Source organism: Prionailurus bengalensis, chromosome A3 (assembly GCF_016509475.1).
Source record: "Prionailurus bengalensis isolate Pbe53 chromosome A3, Fcat_Pben_1.1_paternal_pri, whole genome shotgun sequence".
In the NCBI taxonomy this organism is placed as follows: Eukaryota; Metazoa; Chordata; class Mammalia; order Carnivora; family Felidae; genus Prionailurus; species Prionailurus bengalensis.
Genome location: NC_057354.1, coordinates 113,770,397 through 113,795,945, shown reverse-complemented (window position 1 = coordinate 113,795,945; position 25,549 = coordinate 113,770,397). Strand labels below are relative to the sequence as shown.

The window sequence follows — 25,549 nt, the reverse complement described above, 5'->3', positions numbered from 1 at the left end:
ACTGATCTCAAAGAAACAGCTTTTGGTCTTAATGATTTCTATTTCTGTATTTCATTAATTTCTGACCTGCCCTTTATTTCATTTCCTTTCCATTATGAGCTTCATTTTTTTCCTAGTTTCTCTCTATGTGGAAGATGAGTCATTGATTGGAGACCTTCATTTCTAATACAGGTATTTAGCCCTACAGATTTAGTCCTTGATAGTGGTTTAGCAGCATCCCATAAGTTTGCATAGGTTGTGTTTCATTTTCCAGTTCAAAATAACGTTTAATTTTCCTTTTGATTTCTTGTTTGATTCTTTTTTTTTTTTTTTTTTTACAGTTGACAAAAGTTATATATACTTAAGGTCTGTAATGTGATGGTTTTATATGCTCACATGTTGTGAAATAATTATACAGTCAAGCTAATTAACATCTATTAACTTACAAGTTACCTTTTATTGTGGTGAGAACACTTGCCATCTTAGGAAATTTAAACCATTAAATACCATAATATTAACTATAGCCACCATGCTGTATGTTAGATTTCCTAGGATTTGTTAATCTTTTTTTTTTAAGTTATTTAAATTCCAGTTAGTTATCATACAATGTAATATTAGTTTCAGGTGTACAACATAGTGATTCAACAGTTCCATGTATCACCCAGTGTTCATCACAGCAACTACACTCCTTGATCCCCATCACCTATTTCACCCATCCCCCCCACCACCTTCCCTCTGGTAGCCATCAGTTTGTTCTCTATAGTTAAGTCTGCTTCTTGGTTTGTCTCTCTTTTTTCCCCTCCTGTGATCATTTGTTCTGTTTCTTAAACTCCACATATGAGTGAAATCATAAGGTATTTGTCTCTCTCTGATTGATTTGGCTTAGCATAATAATTGCTAGCTCCATCCAAGTTGTTGGAAAAGGCAAGTTTTCATTCTTTTCTATGACAGAGTAATCTTCCATTGTATATATATACCACATCTTTTTTTTTTTTTTAAGTTTGTTTATTTTGAGAGAAAGAGCACAAGCACAGGGTGGGGTGGTGGCAGAGAGAGAGAGAGACAGACAGACACTGAGCCTGACATGGGACTTGATCTCGTGACCATGAGGTCATTGGCCTGAGCCGAAATGAATGGTTGGATGCTTAACCAACTGAGTCACCCAGGTGTCCCTGTACCACATCCTCTTTACCTATTCATTAGTTGATGGACATTTGGGCCCTCTTCATAGTTTGGGTATTGTTGATAATGTTGCTATAAACATCAGGATGTATGTACCCCTTCGAATCTGTATTTTTGTATCCTTTGGGTAAATACCCACTCATGCAATCGCTAGATTATAGGGTAGTTCTGTTTTTAATTTTTTATGGAGCCTCCACACTGTTGTCCACAATGACTGTACCAGTTTACATTTCCACGAACAGTCCAAGAGGGTTCCCCCTTCTCCGCATCCTCAACACCTGGTGTTTCTTGGATTTTTTATTTTAGCCATTCTGACAGTTGTGAGGTGATATCTCATTGTAGTTTTGATTTGTATTTCCCTGATGATGAGTGACGTGGAGCATCTTTTCATGTGTCTGTTGTCCATGGGTGTGTCTTCTTTGGAAAAATATTGATTCATGTTTTTTGTCCATTTTTTAATTGGATTATTTTTTGGGTATTGGGTTTGAAGTTCTTTATAGATTTTGGATACTAACCCTTTATCAGATATGTCATTTGCAAATATGTTCTGCCATTGTGTACGTTGTCTTTTAGTTTTGGTGATTGTTTCCTTCACTGTGCAGAAGCTTTTTATTTTGATGAAGTCCCAATAATTTATTTTTGCTTTTGTTTCCCTTGCCTCCAGAGACGTGTCTATTAAGAAGTTGCTGTGTCCGATGTCAAAGAGGTTACTACTACTGTGTTCTCCTCTAGGATTTTGACGGTTTCCTGTCTCACGTTTAGGTCTTTAATCCATTTTGAATTTATTTTTGTGTATGGAATAAGAAAGGGGCCCATTTTTATTCTTTTGCATATTACTGTCCAGTTATCCCAGCACCATTTGTTGAAGAGACTGTTTTTTTTCCCCATTGGATATACTCTCCTGCTTTGTCGAAGATTAATTGACCATATATAGGTTGTGGGTTCATTTCCGGGTTTTCTATTCTGTCGCATTGATCTATGTGTTTATTTTTGTGCCAGTAGCATACTGTCTTGATCAGTACAGCTTCGTGATACAACTTGGAGTCTGGAGTTCTAATGCCTCCAGCTTTGCTTTTCTTGTTCAAGGTTGCTTTGGCTATTTGGGGTCTTTGGTGGTTCCATTCAAATTTTAGGATTGTTTCTCCTAGTTCTGTGAATCCTTTGGTTATTTTGAAGTTTACAAATCTAGTTTGGTTTTTAGTTTACAAATATGAAGAGGATTTTCCAGAGATCTTTTTGTTACTGATTTCTAATTTAATTTCATGATGGCAGAGAATATAGTTCGTATGAGTCAACTCCTTTAAAAATTACTGACACTTTTTATATGCCCAGATTATGGTCTATCTTGGTAGATACTCTGTATGCACTTGAAAAATATGTGTCCAGCTGTTGTTGGGTGGAGTGTTCTATGAATGTCAATTAGGTTAAGCTGGTTGATAGTGTTGTTTAAGTCTTCTGTATCCTGACTGATTTTCTGTATACTTGTGCTGTCAGTTTTTTAAACGGGTGTTGAAAACAGGAACTAAAACAACAAAGTTATCTGCTTCTCATGGATTTTTTTAAAAATCATTTTTTGCTTCTCATATTTTGAAGCTCTGTTATCAAGTGCACAGCTGTTTAGGATTCATGTGTCCTCTTGATGAATTGACCCTTTATCCTTATGAAATGATCCTTTTTATCCTTAATAATATTCTTTTCTGTGAAATCTACCCTGCCTAATACTAACAGCCACTCCAACTTTGTTCTGATTCCTGTTAACCTGTTAAATCTTTTTCATTCTTTTGTTTTTAACGTGTCTGTCTTCACACTGAAAGTGGGTCTGTTGTAGGCAGCATGTAGTTGGGTCTTGCTTTTTAACCAGTCTGACAACCTCTGACTTTTACTTGAGTTGTTTAGACCGTTTGCATTTTCTTCAAGCATTTGGTTTCAACCCACTTCATGTTTTGTTTCCGAAGTGTTGGGATTATTTCATTAAACCTTCCAAGAGGAGGCCTTTTCCTCCCTTCTTCTTAAAGTCTCCTCTTCATTACAGCCCATTGATTATATTTTGTCTCCTCTGGGAACTTGGGATTAGATGAGTTGAGAATTCCTTGGATGTTTTCCTATAGCAGTCATGTTCAGAAGAATATCTCCTAAGCACGGCTGTGTGGAGACACGGGTTGGCTCTCGGGCCAATTGTGAGACACCTCAGGTTAGATGTTTCTTTAGAGCAGATGTGGAGGACCATTTGGAGAAAGGGCAGATGTGGGGAATTGTAGGTGCAGTGCTCACTTTTGTCTCTTACCCCGACAGTTTGCGTCAAGCCCCTAGCATACATGATCTTCTTAGTATAACTAAACATGGCTGGTTGATTGGACTCCCCTGCCTTAGGAAGCAGTTTGGCAACTATCTTTCCATGATCTCTTTATGGCATACTCCCTTTCCATGCTAAGCTGTTTACCAAAAAGTTATTTCCATCTGTATGTTGTACTGCTCCTAATGGGGTTCTACTAAATGATTTTTCTTTTATTGTTATCCCATTACATTTTCAGTGATACGCAACTTGAGTCCAGGGCCCCTTCCCTGGCCTGATGGGGCTTACAGCACACGTGACAAGTCGTGCAGTTTTTACCTTCCCTACACCTTGTCGTTGCCATTTCAACGGGCCATTCGGTCTTTACTCACGTCTACTAAATTTGTTTGATGATAGTAGCATGTGTTGAAAACAGGGTTTTTCAGCTTCGGTACTGTTGACATTTAGGGCCAGATAATTCTTTCTGGTAGAGGACTGTCCTGGGTGTTACAGGATGTTCAGTAACTCCCTGGCTTCTACCCATGGGATGTGAGCACCTTACCTCTGAATCTTAACATTTGACAATGTCTCCTATATTGCCAAATCACACCCAGTGAAGAACCACTGGCAAAAGAAAATTGGTTCCTAAGCTACTTGGTTGTGCTTTCCATGTTTGTTGATGATGACCACCAAGGTTTCCTTAATTTCCACGCATTTTCCATCCCTCTGCAATATCTACCTTCTTTAATTTCATCGTCTCAATCCCCTAATGGTCTGTCCCCACACTTAAATTTTCAGTGTACTCTTTTCTTTCCTCCCATTCTTGGGACTTTGTTTTTGCTTGTTTCCTTTTACTTCAACTGTGTGTATTTTGGAATACCCTAGCTCTCCCTTATCCTGATACCGACAGTCTGTGCTGTCCTTTGATCTCTTCATCAGCAACCTTTTACCTCCTAATTCTTTTTTGGTCTGAAAGTAATTCTGTAGGAGTGGGGTCACCACAGACTTCAGTCTCCCCTCACATGTGTGTTTTGCTGCCTTGTGACATCTTCCTAGCCGTATGTCTTTTCTTGGACCTTCCCTCTGTGCCTATCATCCTTGAGAACTCTGTAGGAAAGACGTTTCCTCCATCCAGCTGTAGTTGGCACGTCTTATATACTTGAGTGCACTGCCTTTTCTGTGAGTAGCACGCACCCATGCTTTTGAACAGCTTGTCACCCATGCGAGGCACATAGGAGCCGTTGAATTTTGTAACGAGAAACTGGCCCTGAAAGTCTGGAGGTTGACCCTTAGTGGCTTCCTCCTGTAGCTCTGTTTTTTTTCCCCTTCTGGTTTCTCTTAGTCTTGATTATAAACCTGAGTACGCTAAACATAGGGGAAAGGCTTGGATTGTGTTAGACTGGCCTTCTGTGGGAAACATTTTATGGCCTGTTGGGGGTTTCCTTCTGTGAGGTCCAGAGCGCTTTCCTTAAGTGGAAAGGGGCTTGTGTTTTGCCAGATTCTCCCACCCATTCCACAGGTCAAATAATGAATTTAGTAGAAATATGGAAAAGCTTAGTCTATACGGGTGCCAAAAATTGCCACTACGAAGGCAGCAGTATAAACAGTATGTGACTAATCCTTTCTTTTAAGGAAAGAAGTTGTATGCAATTGTTTCCTTTCTGCTTATAAAGATAGAGAGGTTTCCACAGATTCAGGTCCTCAGATGGCCAGCCCTGCCTCTAAGCTCCAGCCTGTTTTTCCTGGGCCGTCTTGTCCATGTGTCACGGCCTGCCACCTACCTAATGTATTGCCTGCTGTAGCCACACTCCTGTCACTACTGAACCCACACTGTGGGTGGTGCCAGTGACCTACCCACCCCAGGCGTGGCCTTCCCCAGTTCCTTTCTTTGCCTTTTGTGCTGCAGTTGGCAGGTGGCCCCCTCTCTGTTCCTCCTAGAAACTTTCTTCCATTTATCATTTCTGGACCTATGTTATTCTTGTTTTTCTCCAGTTCCCTTCCCCCCACCCCCCTTTTCTCTTTATATCCCTACCCCTGAGCATGGATATCCTCCAGACTGTGTGGTTCTGTGTTCCTTTTTCTAAAACATTTTTGCCTTTGAAGAAGTTGGCTCCTCTGAGAACATCACTTTTCCTCATCTTGGAGGCTTTCCCTAATCATCCCTCAGAGACTTGCTCCATAGTCTGTCTCTAATATAACTTTCGTCCTCACTGACTGACCCTTTCTTCCGACTGCCATAACTCAGCCTACTTCTTTGCTCTTACTTTTCCTCTTGGCCTTGAACAGAAGTACCTGTCCAGTCAACCAGGCTTGAAACCTTCATTATCACTTAATCCTTTTCCTTTTGTCTCCAACTCTTCCACATTTAATCCTCAGGCCCTATTGGTCCTTCTGGTGGTTAGCTCTATCCAGCCATTGCTTCTTGATTTATTCCTTTTAGATGTTGTCTAAATACTTCTTGCTGTAGGAGGTGAAGATTTAGCTTGCTTTACTTTCTCTCCTCCCCACCCTTTCTCTCAAAATCATTATTTCATTTGCATAGTTCATGTATATCCTGACAGCATATTTATACTTCTCTTTTCTTGTGTCAGTGTTCTCTATCAAGGTCATGAATGTTATCTGAAGACGCTCCATTTTATAAGGCGAGGGCAGTGGCTCTCCCAGTCTTCCCTCCATTTCTCCTATTCTTTAAGAATTTTCCTGCCTTCTCTAGCTAATCCTGTACATGAATATCACCACAGTTGGTAACATGGTTGTTTTTGACAGTTACAGCATTTGTAATATTCTGTCCATGGATGTACAATTCGATGCTTGGATTTCTCTCTCTGTATGTGTCCTTTGCTTTCATGCATGGTTCTTGAAGGAGAGTATTCCTAGCATCAGATATGAATGTATTCTCCTGTTTTTCTTTCTACCAATTGCATTTATACCATATAGTCAGGTGTCTCCAAAATTGCAATCCTGTTTTCCATTCTCGTGGTTCCTTCCCTCCACCCAGCACCCCCACCGCACCCTGGGATCATTCTGGAACTCCCTGTTTTCTGGGTTGCCCAGCAAGCTCCTTTTTAGGGGGAGAAATAGGAGACCAGTGTTTGAGCTAGGGGAAGCCAGAATCCAGAACGAGAAGGTCTTACTCTGGGAGTGAGGGGCGGAGTAAGTTTTGTGGTTTACACCACATAGTTCCATTCTTTTAGATGAAAATACTCATATATTTTTTTTTTTCCCTGAGAAGAGTAGAAATGTGACTTGGATGCTCTGTTTGCTAGAGTTGGGGAACAGTTGACTTTATATACAGATTTCTAGTGAAGACACCAGTGTACAGCCCTACTTTTTAAAATCACCCTTTGCTTTACTTGGTTTTGGGTCCAGAGATCCTCTGTGTTTCCTTGCGAAGATCCCTTCCTTTGTGCCTGTGCCCTCACACAGTGGTTCTTGAGCAGTGCCCTTACACCTACTGGTTGCAAGCCATTAGGGAGTCACAAAGTCATGAAATCAATGTAGTGGTTCAAAAAATAGATTGGAGGACAAAATATCAGTATTCTACACATGGTAAGGGTAAATATTTTATAAGGTTGTTTTAGTTACATAAAAGCACAATCCCTATGTAGATGTGTATGGTCTCTAGTAAAATGTTCTTCTTACTACACGTTGAACTACATGCTGCTACAACAGGCAGTGTTTCTCATCCCACTTTGAATCCCACAGATTTGTTGAAATATCTCTTGTGTGTTTATTAATGGGTGACACGGACCATATTTAGTACCCTGTGTAGCACAGGTATTGATTAATCAGAAGGGATGCTGGAACGGACACCCAGAGATCCATTTCTGCTGAATGTTAACTCCTTATTTACAGGATTGAAGGGATGTCTTGTGGGGGCCTGGTGGAGGGAGTAGGGAGGGGTGCTAAGGGTCTTGGGATAGTAGGTATCTATCAGAAGAGAATATTTCAATATTTTAATGACTAGTGTAGCTGTACTATTTTGTAACAGCCACATGTCAACTCTAGATTTAAATATTTCCTTTTTTTTTTTAACGTTTATTTATTTTTGAGGGGAGGAGGGGCAGAAAGAGAGGGAGACACGGAATCGGAAGCAGGCTCTAGGCTCCAAGCTGTCACCACAGAGTTTGATGCAGAACTTGAACTCACGAACCGTGAGATCATGACCTGAGCCGAAGTCAGACACTTAACGGACTGAGCTATCTAGGCGCCCTGAATCTTTTCTTTTCTTTTTTTTTTTTATTCCTTATAATTTTTGGAGGAAGATAAGATAGATATCTAAAAACCATTTTTTTCCTTAAAAACCATTTGAGCCAGAGATCCTGTAGTTTTCATTTTTAGTTTTCTCAAATATTTTAGTATTCTCTTAGAAAAATTGTAATGTTCTGACAAATTTGATGTTCACTAGTGATAGTTAAGCTCTCCCCCTCCCCCTCGGAGGAGGGAAGGGAAGAATAGAAAATATCTCAACTGAAATGAAGGGAGAAAGATTATTCCTGAAATACTTGGGTAAAAAAAGGAGAGTTAAAGAGAATATATATTTGTAGGGCTTAGAAGTGGTCCAGAGTGGAAATAACTGAGTGATGAAATTAGAGGGGAAAGTGAACATGAACTGCAAAGGAGGAAGAAGGGAAGAGAGAAAAAGATGGCAATCGTGTATTTGTGAAGTGAGGGCACAGTTTTCTCTGTTCTCCCCACATGGTATCACTGTCCATGGCTTTGCTTCCTTCTCCGTGAGGCTGTCGTGCAGAGTGGCTTCAGTCTCTTCTTGTGTGTTTACACACTTGCACTGGGGAAGAGGAAAGGAGCTGGAAAATGGGGAAGCACGGTTCAGGGGTAGCTCCATATTTGCAATTTGTGACATGGTGAATACTTACAATGTAGTCAGACTTAACTACCATTACTCATTTCCTTAAGTCAGTGATGGCTGAGGGTTGTTGCTCAAGTTCTAGACCCGGTAAGCTCATCTTATTTGTTTCTTCTGTACTTTCCAGTTAGGTTTAGAGAAAAGGAGCCCATATATAAGCTCTCAGCTTCTTTCTTGCTGATTTCTTGCCGCCTCTCACTTCCTTGATTCAGAGGGGAGAGAAGGGAGGAACTCCACTAGAAGGCAGACCCCAGTCGTACCTAGCTGGCATTGGTCGCAGCTGGAATGCTAGGCTGTCCTCTTCTGAATAGGAGCAAGCCTGTACTTTTGCCAGCAGGTGTCAACAGTGTAGTGACAGGATGACAGCACAGCTGGGGAGTGGGTTGCCCCGGAGATGAGAAGAAGGGCTTCCCCTTTTCTTGAGGCTGGTGGAGTAGACTTGTGGTTCTTACCATTCACCACCAGATGTGTCCAGCTGTTATACTTTCTACTGTATTCCAACCAAACATACTTCAAGTTCAGACCAACACTTACATCATCAAAACAAAAGTGTTTACAACATTAAGCCTTACTTAGGCTTTTAGTAATTTAAGTCATTAGTCTGGTGATAGAGGGAGTGCCCTTCCATGGAGTTGTGTCTGGGAAAACTCAGGTCCAAAGTGGATTTTCCTAGGCTTTCCTGCAACTCTGAGGTTTAAAGTGGTGGATAGAGATCACTGACTAGGTAAGAGGGAAGCATCGTTAATCCCAGCCTCTTCCTTCCTTTCTCATGGATGCCTTGTCCCACAGAATACCTCATTCATTGTTAGACTCAAATAGACTGACTTTATTCAAGAATGTTACTGCTTTTGACAAGATACTGTGTAGTGGTGTTTTTGGTGTCTTGACAACTGACCTTACATACTCACCTGTCACAATGTCATTTCTTTTTCTTGTTTAGTACAGTCCCTTATTAGGGAGAGTATTTGGGGTTTGGGGGTACCTTATCAGTGTGATTATATCCCAGGCAACCATTTCCTAAGTTAGAGTATCATAGTTTAGAAATATTTTGTTTGGTGTAGGCGGCTTTAATATGCCCCAGGTGATAAAATTCAAGATGACACCAGAGATGTCTCCTTCCAAAGACTCCATTTGCTGCTACAGTGCTCTGTCCCAGCAGTTTTGGTATAGTTAAGCATTTTCTGGAATGAGTTGGTGTATTTTCTTTACATTGTCTGATTATTTATTAATCTTACTTAGCTAATGATTTTAGTTCTGTCCTTCAGGGAATTATTAAACGTGGGCAAAGACTTGTTATTTTAAAGTTTACATTACGTGCTGAATGATATTCCATTGTGTATATACACCACATCTTCTTTATCCGTTCATCTGTCGATGGGCACTTGGTCTGTTTCCATAATTTGGCTGTTGTAAATAATGCTGCTATAAACATAGGGGTGCATGTATCCCTTTGAATTAGTGTTTTTGTATTTTTTGGATAAAATTCTCAGGACCAATGTAACACTGTATGTTAAGTATACTGGAATTGAAATTTAAAAAACTACTTAAAAAAAGCACAGTTTCCATTACATGCAACAAAAGAGAACTGCCATAGAAAACGGTCAGACCAGAGGGTGAATACACAGTAATTGCGTTCGGGAGTCCTCAGAGTTCTTCACGTGGGGTCTTGAAGAAATGAGATTGTGATCCGTTATTCTTACCATTGTTCCCCTTCTTAGGAATGAATAATTATAAAACATTTAACCTGAATAGTACAGTTTTAATTGTTAAGAGATACAGCATAAAAAATTTAAAGGTTAACTAGAAAAAGTTGAATGTGTTTCTTACCATAATTACAATTTCAAAAGATAATTCAAAATTTTCCCAGTTTTTGTGTGTTCCGACTTTTTTACAAGCATTTTTTCTTTGGCCTGTCTGACAGTGATTCTGTGGTTACAGTTCAGGAAGGTGAGGCTCGAAGAGATTGACCTTCTCTTCTTCTGTCATTAGGAAGGTCCCACTGGTTACTCTACAGGCTCTGATTGTTGACAGTTAATTTTGCGTGACTGATCAAGCCGGGGACTTCTTGCATAATCCTCTTTCTGTATTTTCTTCCTCCTTTCCTTTCCTTGCGTTTCCAATACTGCCTACTTATCAGTATATGGAAAATACACTTTGTAAATGTTGGTACCCGCTTCTGTATGTATCTTTGTCTGTCTTACATATAAATGGCCCGTGCTCTGCATAAAGGCTGTGTGCTCCAAATCTTCTGATAGAATCCACCTGTGGTGGCCTAGATAGCCTATGCTTCTTGACTAGATGAGCGGAGTCTCTTTTATGTTAACGTTTCTAAGTGTAAGTGGTTAGTTCCTTGTGTGATAAGTGGTCCGCTACAGTATTTGAAGAGAAAAATCGAGCCTCACATGGAATCTACGTTCCTTTCTAAATTGAACGTCTTCTTTTCTCCTTCTTGGTTTCAAAAGTCCATAACTAATTTCCCTCTCCCCACTTTGTTTCTTCCCAGAGTGACACCACTTTCCTCACAGAATGTGATGATACATCATGGCCAGACCCAGGAGTATGTGCTGAAGCCCAAGTACTTCGCGGCCCAGAAGGTGATCTCGGGAGAGCAGTCCACTGAAGGTTCGTTCCCTTTGACATTCAAGCAGGGTCAAGTTATGGCGCCTTTTCAGTGTGAGTATAGTCCAGTCAATGGTTTTTTTAAGTTACAGCATCATAGTTTGGAAACATTTTGTTTGGTTTAGAGGGCTTTAATGTGTCACAGTAGATAAAACTTAAGAGTCCTTTAAAAGAAAACAACAACAAACCCTCCCTGGTTCCCAGAACAACCAGATAGCAGCACGGTTTCTTTATTTTGAGGAAAGGCGGTTTCCTTGGATATTGGCAAAGAATCTAGAGTGACCTGCCTGTAATTCTGTTTCTGCAAGATGGCTCCATTTCTGACACATACTTGCTCTAATTTTAGATACACTTGTATGCCTGACATGTTTACATTGATAAAATATTTTCTTTAGCAAGCTAGCCAGGATTCATTCCGTGTGAAATGTCTGAAATGTCCTGCATCACTCTCTGAGGTTCACCTACCATGGATATTTTTATGATACGAGTCCACTTTTTAGTAGATCGAGCAGATGGTGTGGCAGGTTTTACTCCGAATTTGTAAAGAGCTATTGTATCAGTGGCCAGCTTGGTTAATATCTCACTATGTGGGAAGCTCTCAAGGACAGGGCCTGGCTCAAAGGGTGGGGAATGTGATGATTTGTGGTTTAGGTATTACAGAGTGTCTGCTGGCAGCATCTGGAGGAAACGTTCTGGAGTGAGGCGCAGACCATTCAGAGCCGAGAGCTAGACGCACACGCTCGTTCCAGCAGCTTCCTGCTCTGTCTCACGTTGACTGATTGCCTGCGCCACAAGTAATGAAAAAGAATGCCAGTTGTGAGGTTGAAAAGGACTGTCTTTCACCACCAAGAGGAGTGCAAAATAGCTGAGAGGGAGTTTTTACTACTGTTTGGCCCTTTAGGAGTCTGTATCTTTGTGGCTTTGATTCCCCGGGCCCACCCCCACCTCCCTAAGTTGGTCACTCTTCTGGAGTGGTTGACTCTTCCCTTGCAATTGGTCGCTTAACAGAAAGAGTATCTAATACAAGGTTTGTACATTGCGTTTTTCATCTTTTGGGAAAATTCCGCTCCGTGACCTGAGCCTGGATCCCCAGAGTAACAGTTGGATGAGGTTTATTGGGCTGATGAGGAAAGCAAGTCCTGGGGATTTTCAAGAGGGAAGACTGGAGCAGTCATATAGATCATCTCCTCATCCTTTAGGTGTGATAATTCCTAGTCATTTGCAAGACAGTCAGGGTGTGCATCTTGTTTTAAAGGTCCTCAGGTGAGGGGCAGCTGGGTGGCTCAGTTGGGTGAGCATCCGACTTCAGCTCAGGTCATGATCTCATGCTTTGAGAGTTAGAGCCCCAACCTGGGCTCTCTGCTCTCAACACAAAGCCAGCTTCAGATCCTTTATCCTGCTCTTTCTCTGCCTCTCCCCTGCTCATGCTCTCTCTCTCTCTCAAAAATAAATAAACCTTAAAAAAAAAAAAAAAGGTCCTTTGGGGTAAGTGCTTGATAACCTGTTCTGTGTGAATATCGCTGAGTATATAATATTTTTCTAATCTTATTTGAAAAATAACCCCAATGTTGTTTCCTTGGGTTATTGTATAGATTATGTATTTCTTAGATGTTCTCCAGAATTAGAATATGATGGGAGGAGGGTTTTTGAAAGCTTATAATCATACTGGTAAGGAAGAGAATTTTGAACTATATGAAAGTGTCAGGAAAAGGTGGTCTGAACTCTCTGGTATTAAGACTAGAGATGAGACCGGTTTTGGTTTGTCGATGATTCATTATTGGAATGACTGGTCCCCCCCATGTGTTGTGTGTAATTTATTTTATTTTAAATGATTATTTATTTATTTATTTATTTAGGGAGAGAGAGAGGGAGAGAGAGAATATGAATGAATGAATGATTGAATGAATCCCAAGCAGGCTCCACACTGCAGAACCGATACGGGGACTCCATCTCACGAACCATGAGATCATGACCTGACCTGAACAAGAGTTGAACACTTAACTGACTGAGCCACCCAGGCACCCCTGTTGTGTGTATTTTAAACGCTCAAACCTTTGCTGAAGGGTCTTCTGGAAGATGAAATTATAATTTAGAAAACAGGAAGATCTGTATTGTCCATAAATTTGCCACTCATTCTGTTTAAAGGTAGTTTCTCTGGGGCATCTGGGTGGCTCAGTCGGTTGAGTGTCCAAATCTTGATTTTGGCTCAGATCATGATCCCTGGGTCGTGAAATCAAGCCCTACATCGGGCTCCGTGCTGAGAGTGGAGCCTGTTTGAGATTCTGTCTCTCTCTCTTTCTCTCTCTTCTTTCTCTGCCTCTCTCCCTGCTTGTGCTCTTTCTCTCTAAAATAAAAACAAATTATAAAAAATGTAGTTTCTCCATAGCTGGGAGCTAGTAAACGAATTCAGACTAACACGTAATCACAGTGATGGGAGTTCTTTGCTCAAACTCCCTAGGATTTAATGACTGTTCAAAAAAGAAGCCCAGGAACTAACTGAAGCAGGCATATAGAACTAACTGAAGCAGGCCAGGAAGGGAGATGTGGCTATTTTTTGCTGAGACCAGAACTCTATTGAGAGTTGGAAGGCTAATGGGAAAGTTTTAAAAGGAGGTAATTTGGCAGGACCATGAGGATATGGAAATAGCAAAATCGAGTAAGAACAATAGAAAGATTAAAACTAGAAAGGAGGAACGAGTCATAATAAGAACCTAAAAGTGAGGTCTCCTCACATCCAGCTTTGTATTAGGTGAAAGGAGCCCCCAAGAAAACCTTACATGTAGGAGAAAGGAAGAGACATTAGTAAGGGAAGTCTGAGGAAAAGCAGGGACTTCCAGTGTCTTTAATTTCATCTTTGTAGAAGAGGTCAAGTGCAAACATATGAACCTCTCAATTTGCTGAAGAATTTGAAGGTCCAGTTGTAGGAGCAGATAATTCTGAAATTCTGACTTATGAGAAAAACAGAAGTTACTCCGAGCAGGTAGAGATCATCTATCTTGGGAAGAGTCTGAGGGACCAGTGTGTCAAAACAGTCCACTGCCATTACTTTCAAGAAGCTTGGGGGACTAGTGAAAACATTGAGCTTGGCAAAAGACAAGTGTTGTTTTTCTGTTTCATTGGGATAAAGAAGGTGGTCTACTGCAATGACCAGTTGGTAGTTTTAATAGTATCTTGCAAACAGCAGTAATGATGTTTATCTAGAGCTCTGAGCGTGGTGTAGATTAACCACCTCCTAATAAGGGGTGGCTGCAGCCCTGCAAGACCAAGTGAATAAGGATGTGCATTTGACACCTGGTAGGCCAAGAGCGAAATGGTCCGAGTAAGCAGGAAAGGGATGACAATGGGGGGTGATGGGTTCAGTGAAGCAGAATGTGTTAATGTGTTAAGTCTAGCACTCTCTAGATAAAACAAGGTAGATAGGGAGAAACAAACTATCAAGTTGCTAGGGAGGTGTTCTCTGCTGTGATGAATGAAGATTTTATTAGAGTTTCACAGAGGTTTGATGGCCTAACTCTCCTTCCCTAACCACTGTGTCCATACTGCTTCTCCCATTTTGATTCTGTGCATTTCCCATCCTTCTGAGCCACTTCCTAGGTTACTCCACTCTACATCCTGTGTTGGGCATTGGCTGCTTACTGGGTATCTCCAGTGAGAAATTGATAATGGTGCTATGCTTCCTTCATTGGTCTTAAGAGAATTTAATTTCCATGAGTATCAGCTAGAGCACGGGTCTGTAAACTTTTTTCTTAAAGGATCTGATAATAAATCCTTCAGGCTTGATGAGCCAAGATACATAATTGAGGATGTTATATATAGGTTCTTACATAACTGTTAAAAATGTGACTGTTTAAAAATGTGAAAAATCATTCTTAGCTGGCAGATTGTTTCAAAAAAAAAAAAAACCCACAAAACTGAGTGGCTGACTAGATTGGTCTCATGGGCTATAGTTTTCTGGGTGTTGATCTAGTGGCTCATTCTTACAGTGTACTGAAAACATCTAGATTTTGGACCTGTAGGTGCTAGAATATAGCCATTGAATCAAAAGCTGTCCAAGAGGTGCTGCCTAGAAGCAGCTGTCCTTCATTGTCACTGTCCTCAGCAACCCACCCTCCTCTCTGTGATGATTCTCAGATAAATCGCCACTAGTTTGAAGACAGCCAGAAAAGCATGAACTACCGGGAAACCACTCTTTTCTGATAAGTCTAGTTTCCTTTCATGTTAGAGTGACAGGCCACACAGCAATTGGGAAAATAATGGATGTTACTCCTGGCTGTTTAAAGAAAGCCTTTTAATATTGACAGAAATAACATTTTTATTGGATGAACCAGTAACCCCCATCTGGCTAGACTGAATCACATTAAGCTATCACCTGAGTTCCTCCAAAAGTTAAACATAGTTGCTATATGACCCAGCATTTCCACTTCTAGGTATATACTCAAGAGAATTGAAAACATATGTTCACACAAAAACTTGTATACACATGTTCATAGCAGCATCATTCATAACAGCCAAGAAGCGCGAACAACCAAAATGTCTATCATCTGATGAATGGATAAACAAAATGCGGTAGATCTTACAATAGGTTGTTCAGCCATAAAGAAGGAATGGGATACTGATACATGCCACAACGTGAATGAACCTTGAAAACATGTGGAGTGAAGGAATCCAGACACGAAAGGATTCAGATCACACAAAATTCCATTATATGAAGTGTCCCCAAAGAGGCAACTTCACATGGACAGAAAGTAGATGAGTGATTGCTAGGGGTTGCAGGGAGGGGGAATGGGTCGTGATTGTTTATGGATAAGGAGTTTTTTTGGGTCAATACATAACTGTGGAATTAGATGGTCATGATGATTGTACAATCTGAATATATTAAAAGCCATGTTATGTTAAAAATATTAATATAACTTTTTTTTTTTTTTTTTTTTTTTTTTTTTGCACCACAGAAGTAGTTACAACTCCCGGGAGTGGAGCTCATTGGCTCTCTCTGGAGATGGTTTGGGGTGAGGGGCGGGGGGGTCTTCCTTGGTGACTTCTAGGAAAGAACTGAGTATGGAAATAAGATTCTGTTATGTTGATTTTGGTAGTATTTGTAACCCAAGGGAAGAAAAGTTAAAATGATATGGTAATATTTGCAATACCACCTCATAAAAACCATCCAGATTATTAGTATAGCATATGTTCAGGAGCAAACCCAAATAATTTGTGCAAAAAGAGATTAGTTTGACTTAACTCTCTAGAAAAAGCCCTTTGAAGGTAAGATGGGTATCCACACCAGACCGTGGTTGTAGTGAAAACACCATGGGATGCTGGATAATGGTAAAAGCAGAGAATATTTCTGTTAGAGTCTGTGGTGGAAGGGCGTTTTTTATCTTTGGGTTGTGAGTACTGGGGAGCTTACGAAGATAGGTAGACAGGTAGTAGACTTCCTTTAAAAGGAGATCTTGAGGATAAGCTGAAATACCCCTGTAATTGAAATGGTTTATAGGTTGTACAGAGAGTCCGAAGAGCTAAAAGATGGGACAATCACTCTCTGGTTTAACGGTACAGCTACTTAGTCTCTTCTACTGTATCTTAGCGTGTTTGGAAATTTTTAGAAATGTAAACTTCTCTAAATCATATTTTCCATTGCCCATTCCAATGGTTTTCCTATCAAGGTGGACTTAGCTTTAAAAAATTTTTTTTTGTAATGTTTGCTTATTTTTGACAGAGAGAGAGACAGAGCACGAGCGGGGGATGGGCAGAGAGAGAGGGAGACCCAGAATCCCAAGCAGGCTCCAGGCTCTGAGCACAGACCCTGATGCGCGGCTCGAACTCACAGACCGCGAGATCATGACCTGAGCTGAAGTCAGATGCTCAACTGACTGAGCCACTCAGGTGCCCCAAGGTGGACTTAGCTTTTAAAGAGCTATTTATATTAAAAAAAATTTTTTTAAACATATATTTATTTTTGAGAGACAGAGAGAGACAGAGCATGAGCAGGAGAGGGGCAGAGAGAGAGAGAGAGGGAGACACAGAATCTGAAGCAGGCTCCAGGCTTTAAGCTGTCAGCCCGACGCAGGGCTCGAACTCACGAACTGTGACATTATGACGTGAGCCAAAGTCAGATGCTCATCTGAGCCACCCAGGCACCCTGTAAACAGCTATTTGTATTTTAAAGTCACCTAAAATTTTAGTTCTTTAAGTTCATAGCAGAAACTTTAAATTTCAGGAAAGATAGGGGCGCCTGGGTGGCGCAGTCGGTTAAGCGTCCGACTTCAGCCAGGTCACGATCTCGCGGTCCGTGAGTTCGAGCCCCGCGTCAGGCTCTGGGCTGATGGCTCGGAGCCTGGAGCCTGTTTCCGATTCTGTGTCTCCCTCTCTCTCTGTCCCTCCCCCATTCATGCTCTGTCTCTTTCTGTCCCAAAAATAAATAAAAAACGTTGAAAAAAAAATTAAAAAAAAAAAAATAAAAAAATTTCAGGAAAGACAGGTGTCCTGTTTTATATACTACCTTCCTTCAAGATTTAAAAGCAGATGTAAGTCAGACTATTAAAAGAATTGCCAGTTTATCTTGTGATGTGCTGCAATGTAGGGGAGAGATTGATTATTGGCATTTCAGGGGTGCCTGGGTGGCTCAGTCAGTTAAGCATCTGACTGTTGATTTTGGCTCAGGTCATGATCTTGCAGTTTGTGGGTTCAAGCCCCAGGTGAGGCTCTGCACTAAGCGTGCAGAGCCTGCTTGGGATTCTCTCTCTCCCTCTCTCTCTGCCCCTCTCATGTAATTGCTTGCTCTCTCTCTCTCTCTCTCTTTCTCAAAATAAATAAAAATAAAAGCAGATACGGGTCAGATTATTAAAAGAATTTCCAGTTTATCTTCTGATGTGCTGAAATATGGGAGAGAGATTGATTACTGGCATTTCAGACACATGGTACTGTTACAAAAGAGCTCAGGACAGGTCCACTATTTTTAGTGTTGAGCATAGCCTTTCTGTTTGAATAAGTAGTCATGGTGGTGCAGGAAGCAGGTCCACAGCCCCCATTGGGCCCCTTTAGACAGAAGAAAATGTAATCCTTTCTGTGCTGGGACCACAGGAGACTTCTTAGTCCCGGATCCTGTGGTCTGTACTAACTTCTCTCGGTTCTTGAAATAGACCAGCCAGCCCAGCAACTGCCCAGCAGTCGGTCACAGGCTAACTGGAATTCCTGGCTCCCCCGTTTAAAGATAGAACAGCCACCAGGTTTCAGGTCTGAGAAGGGCAGGCAAAGACTCGGTTGTTCTCACAGCAGCAGCCTTCCTGCCCGAGCCCCAGCATCTCAGTTCTGGCTTGATGGCAGCCCACAGTCTCAGGCAATGAAGAGCACGGACTCTCTGGGCAACCGAGACCTGCTGTTTGTACTTAAGGTGATGCTGCAGTTGGATGTGCTGGCGTGAGCCCTCAGGTTGTGTCCACAGTGACATCGAGAAGCCTAATAAACATGGAAGCATCTCAGGTTTGATGTTCTGTCTCCTCCTTGAAAAAGTAAGTTCATACATCTGGAGTGAAGACTGTGTGTGGTTGCAGACTGGTGCAGCGAAGAGGTTACCAGCGAAACTGTGCACTTCCTGGTTATTACTGTGAGACGATAGTGGTTGTGCAAAGGCTCAGAGCCAACAAGGGGTTTTCTTTGGCAGAACAAATCCAAAGACTAGGAGACAGGCAGCCTTTGGCTGGGACAGTTCTGCTTGTCCCAGCCACTTCCAGGAGGTGGATAAGAACACTGCTTAAAGGCTCTGGATGCCCAGTGCCTGTTCGAGTCATCGCAGGGAGAGAGCCCGTGGTGTGGTTGACAGCATCCACCAGGGGACAGAAGGTGGTTTGAGGAAGAAAGACCAAATTCGTCCTCCACCTGTCGTCCTCCACCTCCTCACAGAAGAGGAGGAGAAACCCTGGACCGGCAATCGGATAAAGGCAAATGTAGATGGAATCAGTAGAGGTGAGGAAATCAGAGCCAGATTCTTCTGTGTGTGGTGAAGTGTGAGAGGGAGATCTTCAGAGGAGGAACAGTTTGGAAAGGCAGTTAAAGGAGAGTCTGGTCCTGAGAAGCAGCCTAGCCTTACTCCAGGACACGCCTGAGAGGAGAGAAAAGCAACAGCAGAAGGAGAAACTGCCTGTGCTGGCAACTCCAGGTCTCCGTGGTGCCCTCACTGACAGTTACTGATTGATGGGAGCCCCACTGGGGCACAGCTCTGCCAATGGATGGTGTGCACCTCTCGGGAAGGGGAGTTCTGTGGGCATGTGTTCTGCAGCCCTGGAAGCCTTCCTTGCATGGAGACCACCTTTGGCTTGTCATGTGCAGATAAATGTCTGTAGGATTGACCCCACACCAATCCAGTGGGTACTAAGTGGCAGTGGAAGTGGGACCAGCCAGAAACTAGATCTTACAAGAAGCTGATGAAAATGAACAAAGAAATGATTTAGCATTTAAAATACCAGGTGTGAAAAAAAAGACTGCTTTGAGGAAGGAATTATGGTAAAGCTCCATGCTTTTTCCCTTGTGAAATCAAACTCCTGATTGGGCTGCTTGGTCACCCCATACCACACTTTGTGTGGGAATAAGGAACCTTGAGCCACTTTCCAGCTGTATGTCAGTGTGGATGTTAGCACTTTAGGTGGATAGAAGAAAATCATCCATTCTTCAGTTATTTCCGACAAAATCCTTGTTGGTTTCAAAGCCTAGACAGAAAAGCGACAGCATTAAATAGGTACAAACTGATGCTTGAGAAAGCATTCCAGGGAATGTGGATGAAGGACCAGCGTTTTGCTGAGCTGATGCCCTTAAGAATCTATATTCCATTGAAGGGCAGGTATTACTTGTTGTACATAAAGTTCCATGTGCAGTCTTGCCTTGGCCGCTGTGTCTCATTTGGGGGTGGTGAGGGCGGGTTGGTATGTTTTATCCAGGAGTTGTTTGATCACATCTCAGTCCAGGCATGTAGGTGAACATGAACGTTCTCTTTGCTTCTTGATTCCTTACACACAGTGGAAGAGCGCTGGGAAATAGTAGACATAGACGGATTATAAACACTTCCAAGAAACTTATCCAGTGATGTTAAAAACAACAGTGGAGGAAAACCTAGAGTGAAGGGTTATGTAATCTCAGTTCCCCATTGGGCAGCCTTTCATGCCAGAGAAGGAGGTTTCAATCCCAAGGGCCCAAGATTTCAAAATAAATAAAGTAATCCAAGGATATTTCTGGGTGTTGAGACCGAGTTCAAGATATTGAGAAATAGATACTGTATGATTCCAGAATACTCTATGATCAAACTGTGATATTGGTGGGGGAAAATAACCACGGATGAATTTATAGATTGCCTGGAAAGTACAAAGCAGAATTTTGGGAGGAGAAAACCTGCATTTGAAAAAGAAGAGGTGCTGCCTTCTCAGTCTTTGGATCTCTTTCCCAGAAATTGAGGGCTTTACTTTGATTTTATTTCTGAACAAGAAAATTAGTTTCTAGGGAACAATCGTTGTTAGAGTTGAAGTAATAATTTTGATTTGACATAAACAGGATTGTACAAAATACTGCTAATGAGATGTTCCAAAGGGAATTGAAATAGAATTTGTATTTGCTTGGTTCAGCCTCTTTAAAGAGGGGTCCTCTTAGCATTGAAAATTAGTGCCTTATGGTGAGTCTGTGTGTCCCCACTTGGAGGTAAAGACTTCCCTATCTTCCTTACATTTTATGACCTTTCTTAAAGAGCTTGTGTTGTACTTTTCTGCAGTTCTGCATGTTTTTTTTTTTTATATTTACTAAGTATTAGCCCCTTGTGAAATTGAAATGTATCTGTACTGAAACCCAGCTGCCCAAGGGCTGTGTTCCCATACAGAGGAAGTACGAGTTGACACATGGCTGGAATGGGAGGGAAACCTTTCTTCCCTAAAAAAGGTAATTGCAGTATGGTTATATTTGAGTACTTCTTCTGACAGGAAAACATTAAACCATGAAATGTGTACACATGATGTATGTATATGTATATATACACATTTATATTTAATCACATATATAAATGTGTGTTATTTAAAGAGTTATTTTTTGCAGCTGCCTACATTATCCATATTGCAAGTATTCATTAAAAAAAATTCTTGTAGCCCTAACTGTGTTTCACATGTTGGCTCTTCCAAGGTCCCAGTTTTTTTAACTAAATGATAACTTGAAACAGGCAGTGATTGCTCTTGTGAAAAGCATCATAGTTATTTAAAAAACCCCTGTATCCTAGAAACAGACTTAGAGAGCTTTGGGGAAGAAAAACAATCTAGACAGCAGGTGGGAGGGCGGTCGGTGGTGGTCAGTGGGGTGGTTCCCTTTGGTAGATGACCCGGGGCTGCTTGCGTGGGATTGAGTGCTCTCTGCTAACGATGTCTGGAACCTCACACACCAGGCAGCTGTGCTCCTTGTTGTAATGAACGCCACTTAATGACTACAGGTGCATCGCACGATCACCACTGTCTGCCTCAGATCCCGAAGAAACTGGAGCTCTTCCTCCCACGCGTTCAGTTTACATTCCTTCCAGAGCCACTGAAGCAGGCTCTGCTTTACTTTGGAGGGTTGGTTACAGAGGAACACTCCCCAGACAAAATCTTTTGGTATTTTTTTCCCTTTACGGGCCATTCAAAGATATTATGCTGCCTTTGTTGATTCAGTTAAGTAGATGCTTTCTGGTCCAAAGGTCTTTTTCTTAGGTTTTTGTAACTGTAGATATTTAACAAAAACAGAGCACTATTTAAGTGTGCTTTAGTTTGTTTTTATAGGGAGAGAGGGAGGCACCTATATTTTGATAATACTTCCCTGACCAGCTTAACTTTTTTCATGAAATTTTTTTCATACCAGAATAACTAATAAAAATGTAGATCTTACGTACATGTAAATTCTTCCTTCCTCCTTCTTGCCATGGCTTCCTTGTGGGTATAGTGGACTTTTCCACCCCGTCGACATTAAGCTTGCCTGGGTGACCTGCTTTTTACTAATGGACTGCAGGCAGAAAGACAGTGTGCCAGCTCTGAGCTTTAAGTTGTATGGTTCCACTCTTCCTTATACCATAAAAAAGGCATGTATCTGGTCTGCTCACATGCCAGTTCCTTTGACGTCTGCTTTTCTTAGTTTACCTTAACAGGAAGATTTACTATTTATTTATTTATTTATTTAATGTTTATTTGAGAGAGAGAGACAGAGCATGAGTGGGGGAGGAGCAGAGAGAGAGGGATACACAGAATCTGAAGCAGGCTCCAGGTTCTGAGCTGTCAGCACAGAGCCTGATGCGGGGCTCGAACTCATGAACCATGAGATCATGATCTGAGCTGAGGTTGGATGCTCAACCCACTAAACCACCCAGGCACCCCAGAAGATTTACTTTGTAAAACAATCTGGATAATTGTTAGTCTTAGAGCTGGTGATGCTGTTTTAATCAGACAGGATACATATAGGTAAAAATGCTACTCTGGGGGACTACACCTTCTTGCCACAGTGAACCAGAAGAAGGGTAGGCACTTGACTCAAGAAAACCAATCTGCTGTAAGCTGCTGTAAGGTGGCCTCCCAGAAGAGCATTCCCTAAGAGGGATGATCTGATGAAATAAGATCAATCAGAATTTTTCAAGGAATTTGTAAGTTAAGTTAGAGTTGAACAGTAAGAAACTGGAACAGAAGTAGAATACCAAGTAGAAGCAGAAACAGCCGTCATGAAACAGCTGCCATGTTCATATCAGCGTCAACAGCATTTTCTGAAAAGGACTGACCATAGGGCAACATATAATGCGTTGGTGAAAGTACTGTGGATTCTTAATGTCATCCCAGTTATTGAAGCATATTCAAGTCTCCATAAGGTCAGGCTTATGTGGCCAGCTGTTCCTGGGTTGTCTTGGGACTTGCATCTTCTGCATTGCTGTGCAGAGCTTTCCTGTTCAGTCCCATCTCCCTTGAGAAAGGGTGCACCCCCCTGCATTGTATTGTAGGCGGAGATCCCAGCGAGCACGCATTCTGTGTGAACCTTCCCTCTAAAAGCTGCGTGTCTTGATGTCTCAGAGCACCAAAGACTATCATTTAGAGCAGGAAAACCCAGCTGCTTTACCCCTCTTTACCCCCTTAATCCTGTCTACATCTTCTGTCTGAGAAAGCTTGGGGTAGGTTGGTAGATGCACAGAGAAGTAAGTGGGGCCGGTTCCATATTTTCCCCAAGACCACTGCAGCACTCAGAATTGTCCTCGTGGCCTGGGCTTTCAGAGGGCCTGCTGCATTAACCATATTTATGCCTCAGTGCCCATTTGGATTTTTAATAGAAATGTTTTCAGGTCTCGGATTCTTGATTACATCGAATGGAAAATGTCCAGTTTCAGTTCATGAGTGAGTGTGGACAGAAACCTTTTTAGAAGACCCCTGAAATCCCATCATGCCTCCTTCTCCTCTTTTTCTGGTATGGGTTTTCGGGCAGCCACAGTGGGGCATGCGTGTAAATACCTGTCAGGCGTGCTCTGCCATGTCTCCAGCGTGGAAATGGAGCAAAATTAGATGCCTCTTTTTAAAGTTTTAAAAAAGACTCTTAGTGGAGAAAGTGATTCATAATGTTTCTTGTCAGAGATCCCAGTTTCCAAACCACACCTTAATATACCTCAAGAACATATGTATGTTTTAAAAACCTGCTAAAGGTACTAGAAACTATATTCTTGTCTCTGAGCATCAGATAATTAGGAAATTTGGACATAAGCTATTTGTCTCCACCAGTGACACTCCATAGATTGCATTTTTCTCATCTATTGGGTACTTACTGTGTGCCAACCACTGTACTGAGTGCTTGCTGTTAAATTAAGTCAGTATGTTACATCATGATACTAGTATATGGACTATTTAAAATTTATCCTACACGTATTCGTATAAGTTTCTTGGGAACCAAAAATACAATGAGTTAAAAATTGCCCAAACCAGGATGCCTGGGTGGCACAGTCGGTTAAGCGTCCAACTTTGGCTAGGGTCATGATCTCATGGTTCATGAGTTTGAGCCCTCCATTGGGCTTGCTACTGTCAGGGCAGAGCCTGCTTCGGATTCTCTGTCCCCCTGTCTCTCTGCCCCTCCCCCACTTGTGCACATGCTCTTTCTCTCTCTCTTTTTCAAAAACAAACATTAAAAAAAATATTTTAAAAAATTACCTAAACTGATCTTACTCATTGGGAGGAGTGCCACTTTACCCGATGTGATGACCAATGGTAGCTATACTTGCGATGAGCACAGCACCATGGACCTAGTTATTGAAATGCTGTGTTGTACACCTGAAATGAATGTAACATTGTGTTTCAACTATATTTCAGTAAAAAAGGTGGAAAAAAAGAGTGCTACTTGAGCTTTCTCTGTTATTTTTACGTGGGTGCAAAGCTAAATTTGACTACGTTAAAAAAACCTGTCAGCTTCATGATTTGTAGGGCTTTTATGACAATAACGCCTAAAAATTATCTGAACTTAGAGTTTCTGGTAAGAATTGTTTAACTTAATCAGTCAGATGCAAAATAAGCCATTCTAATTATTTGCTGAAATCCGTTTAGACGCCTTTCAAACCAAGTCAGGCCATCAGCTCTTACCTGGAAATTTTGTAGGAACTGAAGTCCACCCTGGAATTTTCCTTTATCGTAGAGTCTTAAATAATAATTAAGATTGTAATGCAAACATCTTGAGATGAAATTTTCCATATTTAGATGTTCTTGTGGGTTTTGCTGTATAATATATCATGGGGTAAGGGTAAGTGTCACTACTAGCTTGAGCTTTACCTCACAGTTACTCTGCTAAGAGCTGACCACACGTAATGATATCCTCTTGGATTTGCATAGTAGTTAACAGCTTATGAATTATATCCATACAAATTATTTCAAATGGCCCCTACCACAATCTCGTGAGGTAGATGAGCTGTATGAGCAGTATTCTCAGTGTCTTTTTTTCCCACCCTAGTTTTCAAGATGCTGAAGAGTGGTGCCTGTGAGTCATTTTACTGTATTCTATTCCATTGAACCTCTGAATATTAGTTTCTTTGTCAAATAAAAATCTTAGCACTTACTCTGTCATAAGAAGGAAATGAGATGACACCTGACATACTGCCAAACACCTAGGATGTGCTCAGTCTGTTTCCTTCCCTTGCTCCAAACTTCCCAGGTGCCTAGTATCTTAAGCACCTACTAGAAGTGTAGGAGAGGCATTAGGGGAGAGTGTGAAGGCTTGTGTTGAAATCCCAGCCCTGCCATTTCCTAGCAAAATGACCTTGGTCAGGTTCCTGATGCATATCTCTGTAGTTTCCTAGTTTCTGAAGGGATAGGAGTGTCACTTAAATGATTGTGGGGTGCATGTGAGCTCTGAAGCTTCATTAGGTATTCAGTACATGTTTCATGAGTCTTACAGTGCTCTGTACATTTAGAAAGGTCCATAAAGTCTGTTTCTGTGTTCTCAGAATCTAGGGAAAAAGAAAAGCAGAGAAGTGTGTGTGTGTGTGTGTGTGTGTGTGTGTGTGTAGGGGAAAAGAACAGAGAAGAGGAGTGTGGGTATTTATATTTTACTATATAATAAATTAACCCAAACCTTAGTGGCTTAAAGCAACAAACGTTATCTTACAGTTTCTGTGCCTCAGAATATCG

At 41.5% G+C, this 25,549-nt stretch overlaps 1 protein-coding gene across 8 annotated transcripts in view; it reads left to right on the top strand.

Annotated features, from left to right (window-relative positions):
* Positions 1–25,549, top strand: part of LTBP1 (latent transforming growth factor beta binding protein 1) — a 403,075-nt gene that overhangs the window by 129,470 nt on the left and 248,056 nt on the right. For 6 of the 8 annotated variants that reach the window (XM_043553212.1, XM_043553210.1, XM_043553207.1 and 3 more), the window contains exon 4: positions 10,804–10,973. In XM_043553212.1, the coding sequence (XP_043409147.1) occupies positions 10,804–10,973 (170 nt within the window). The remainder of the gene's footprint in view (positions 1–10,803; positions 10,974–25,549) is intronic. The other 2 variants (XM_043553208.1, XM_043553205.1) reach the window with 1 other exon arrangement.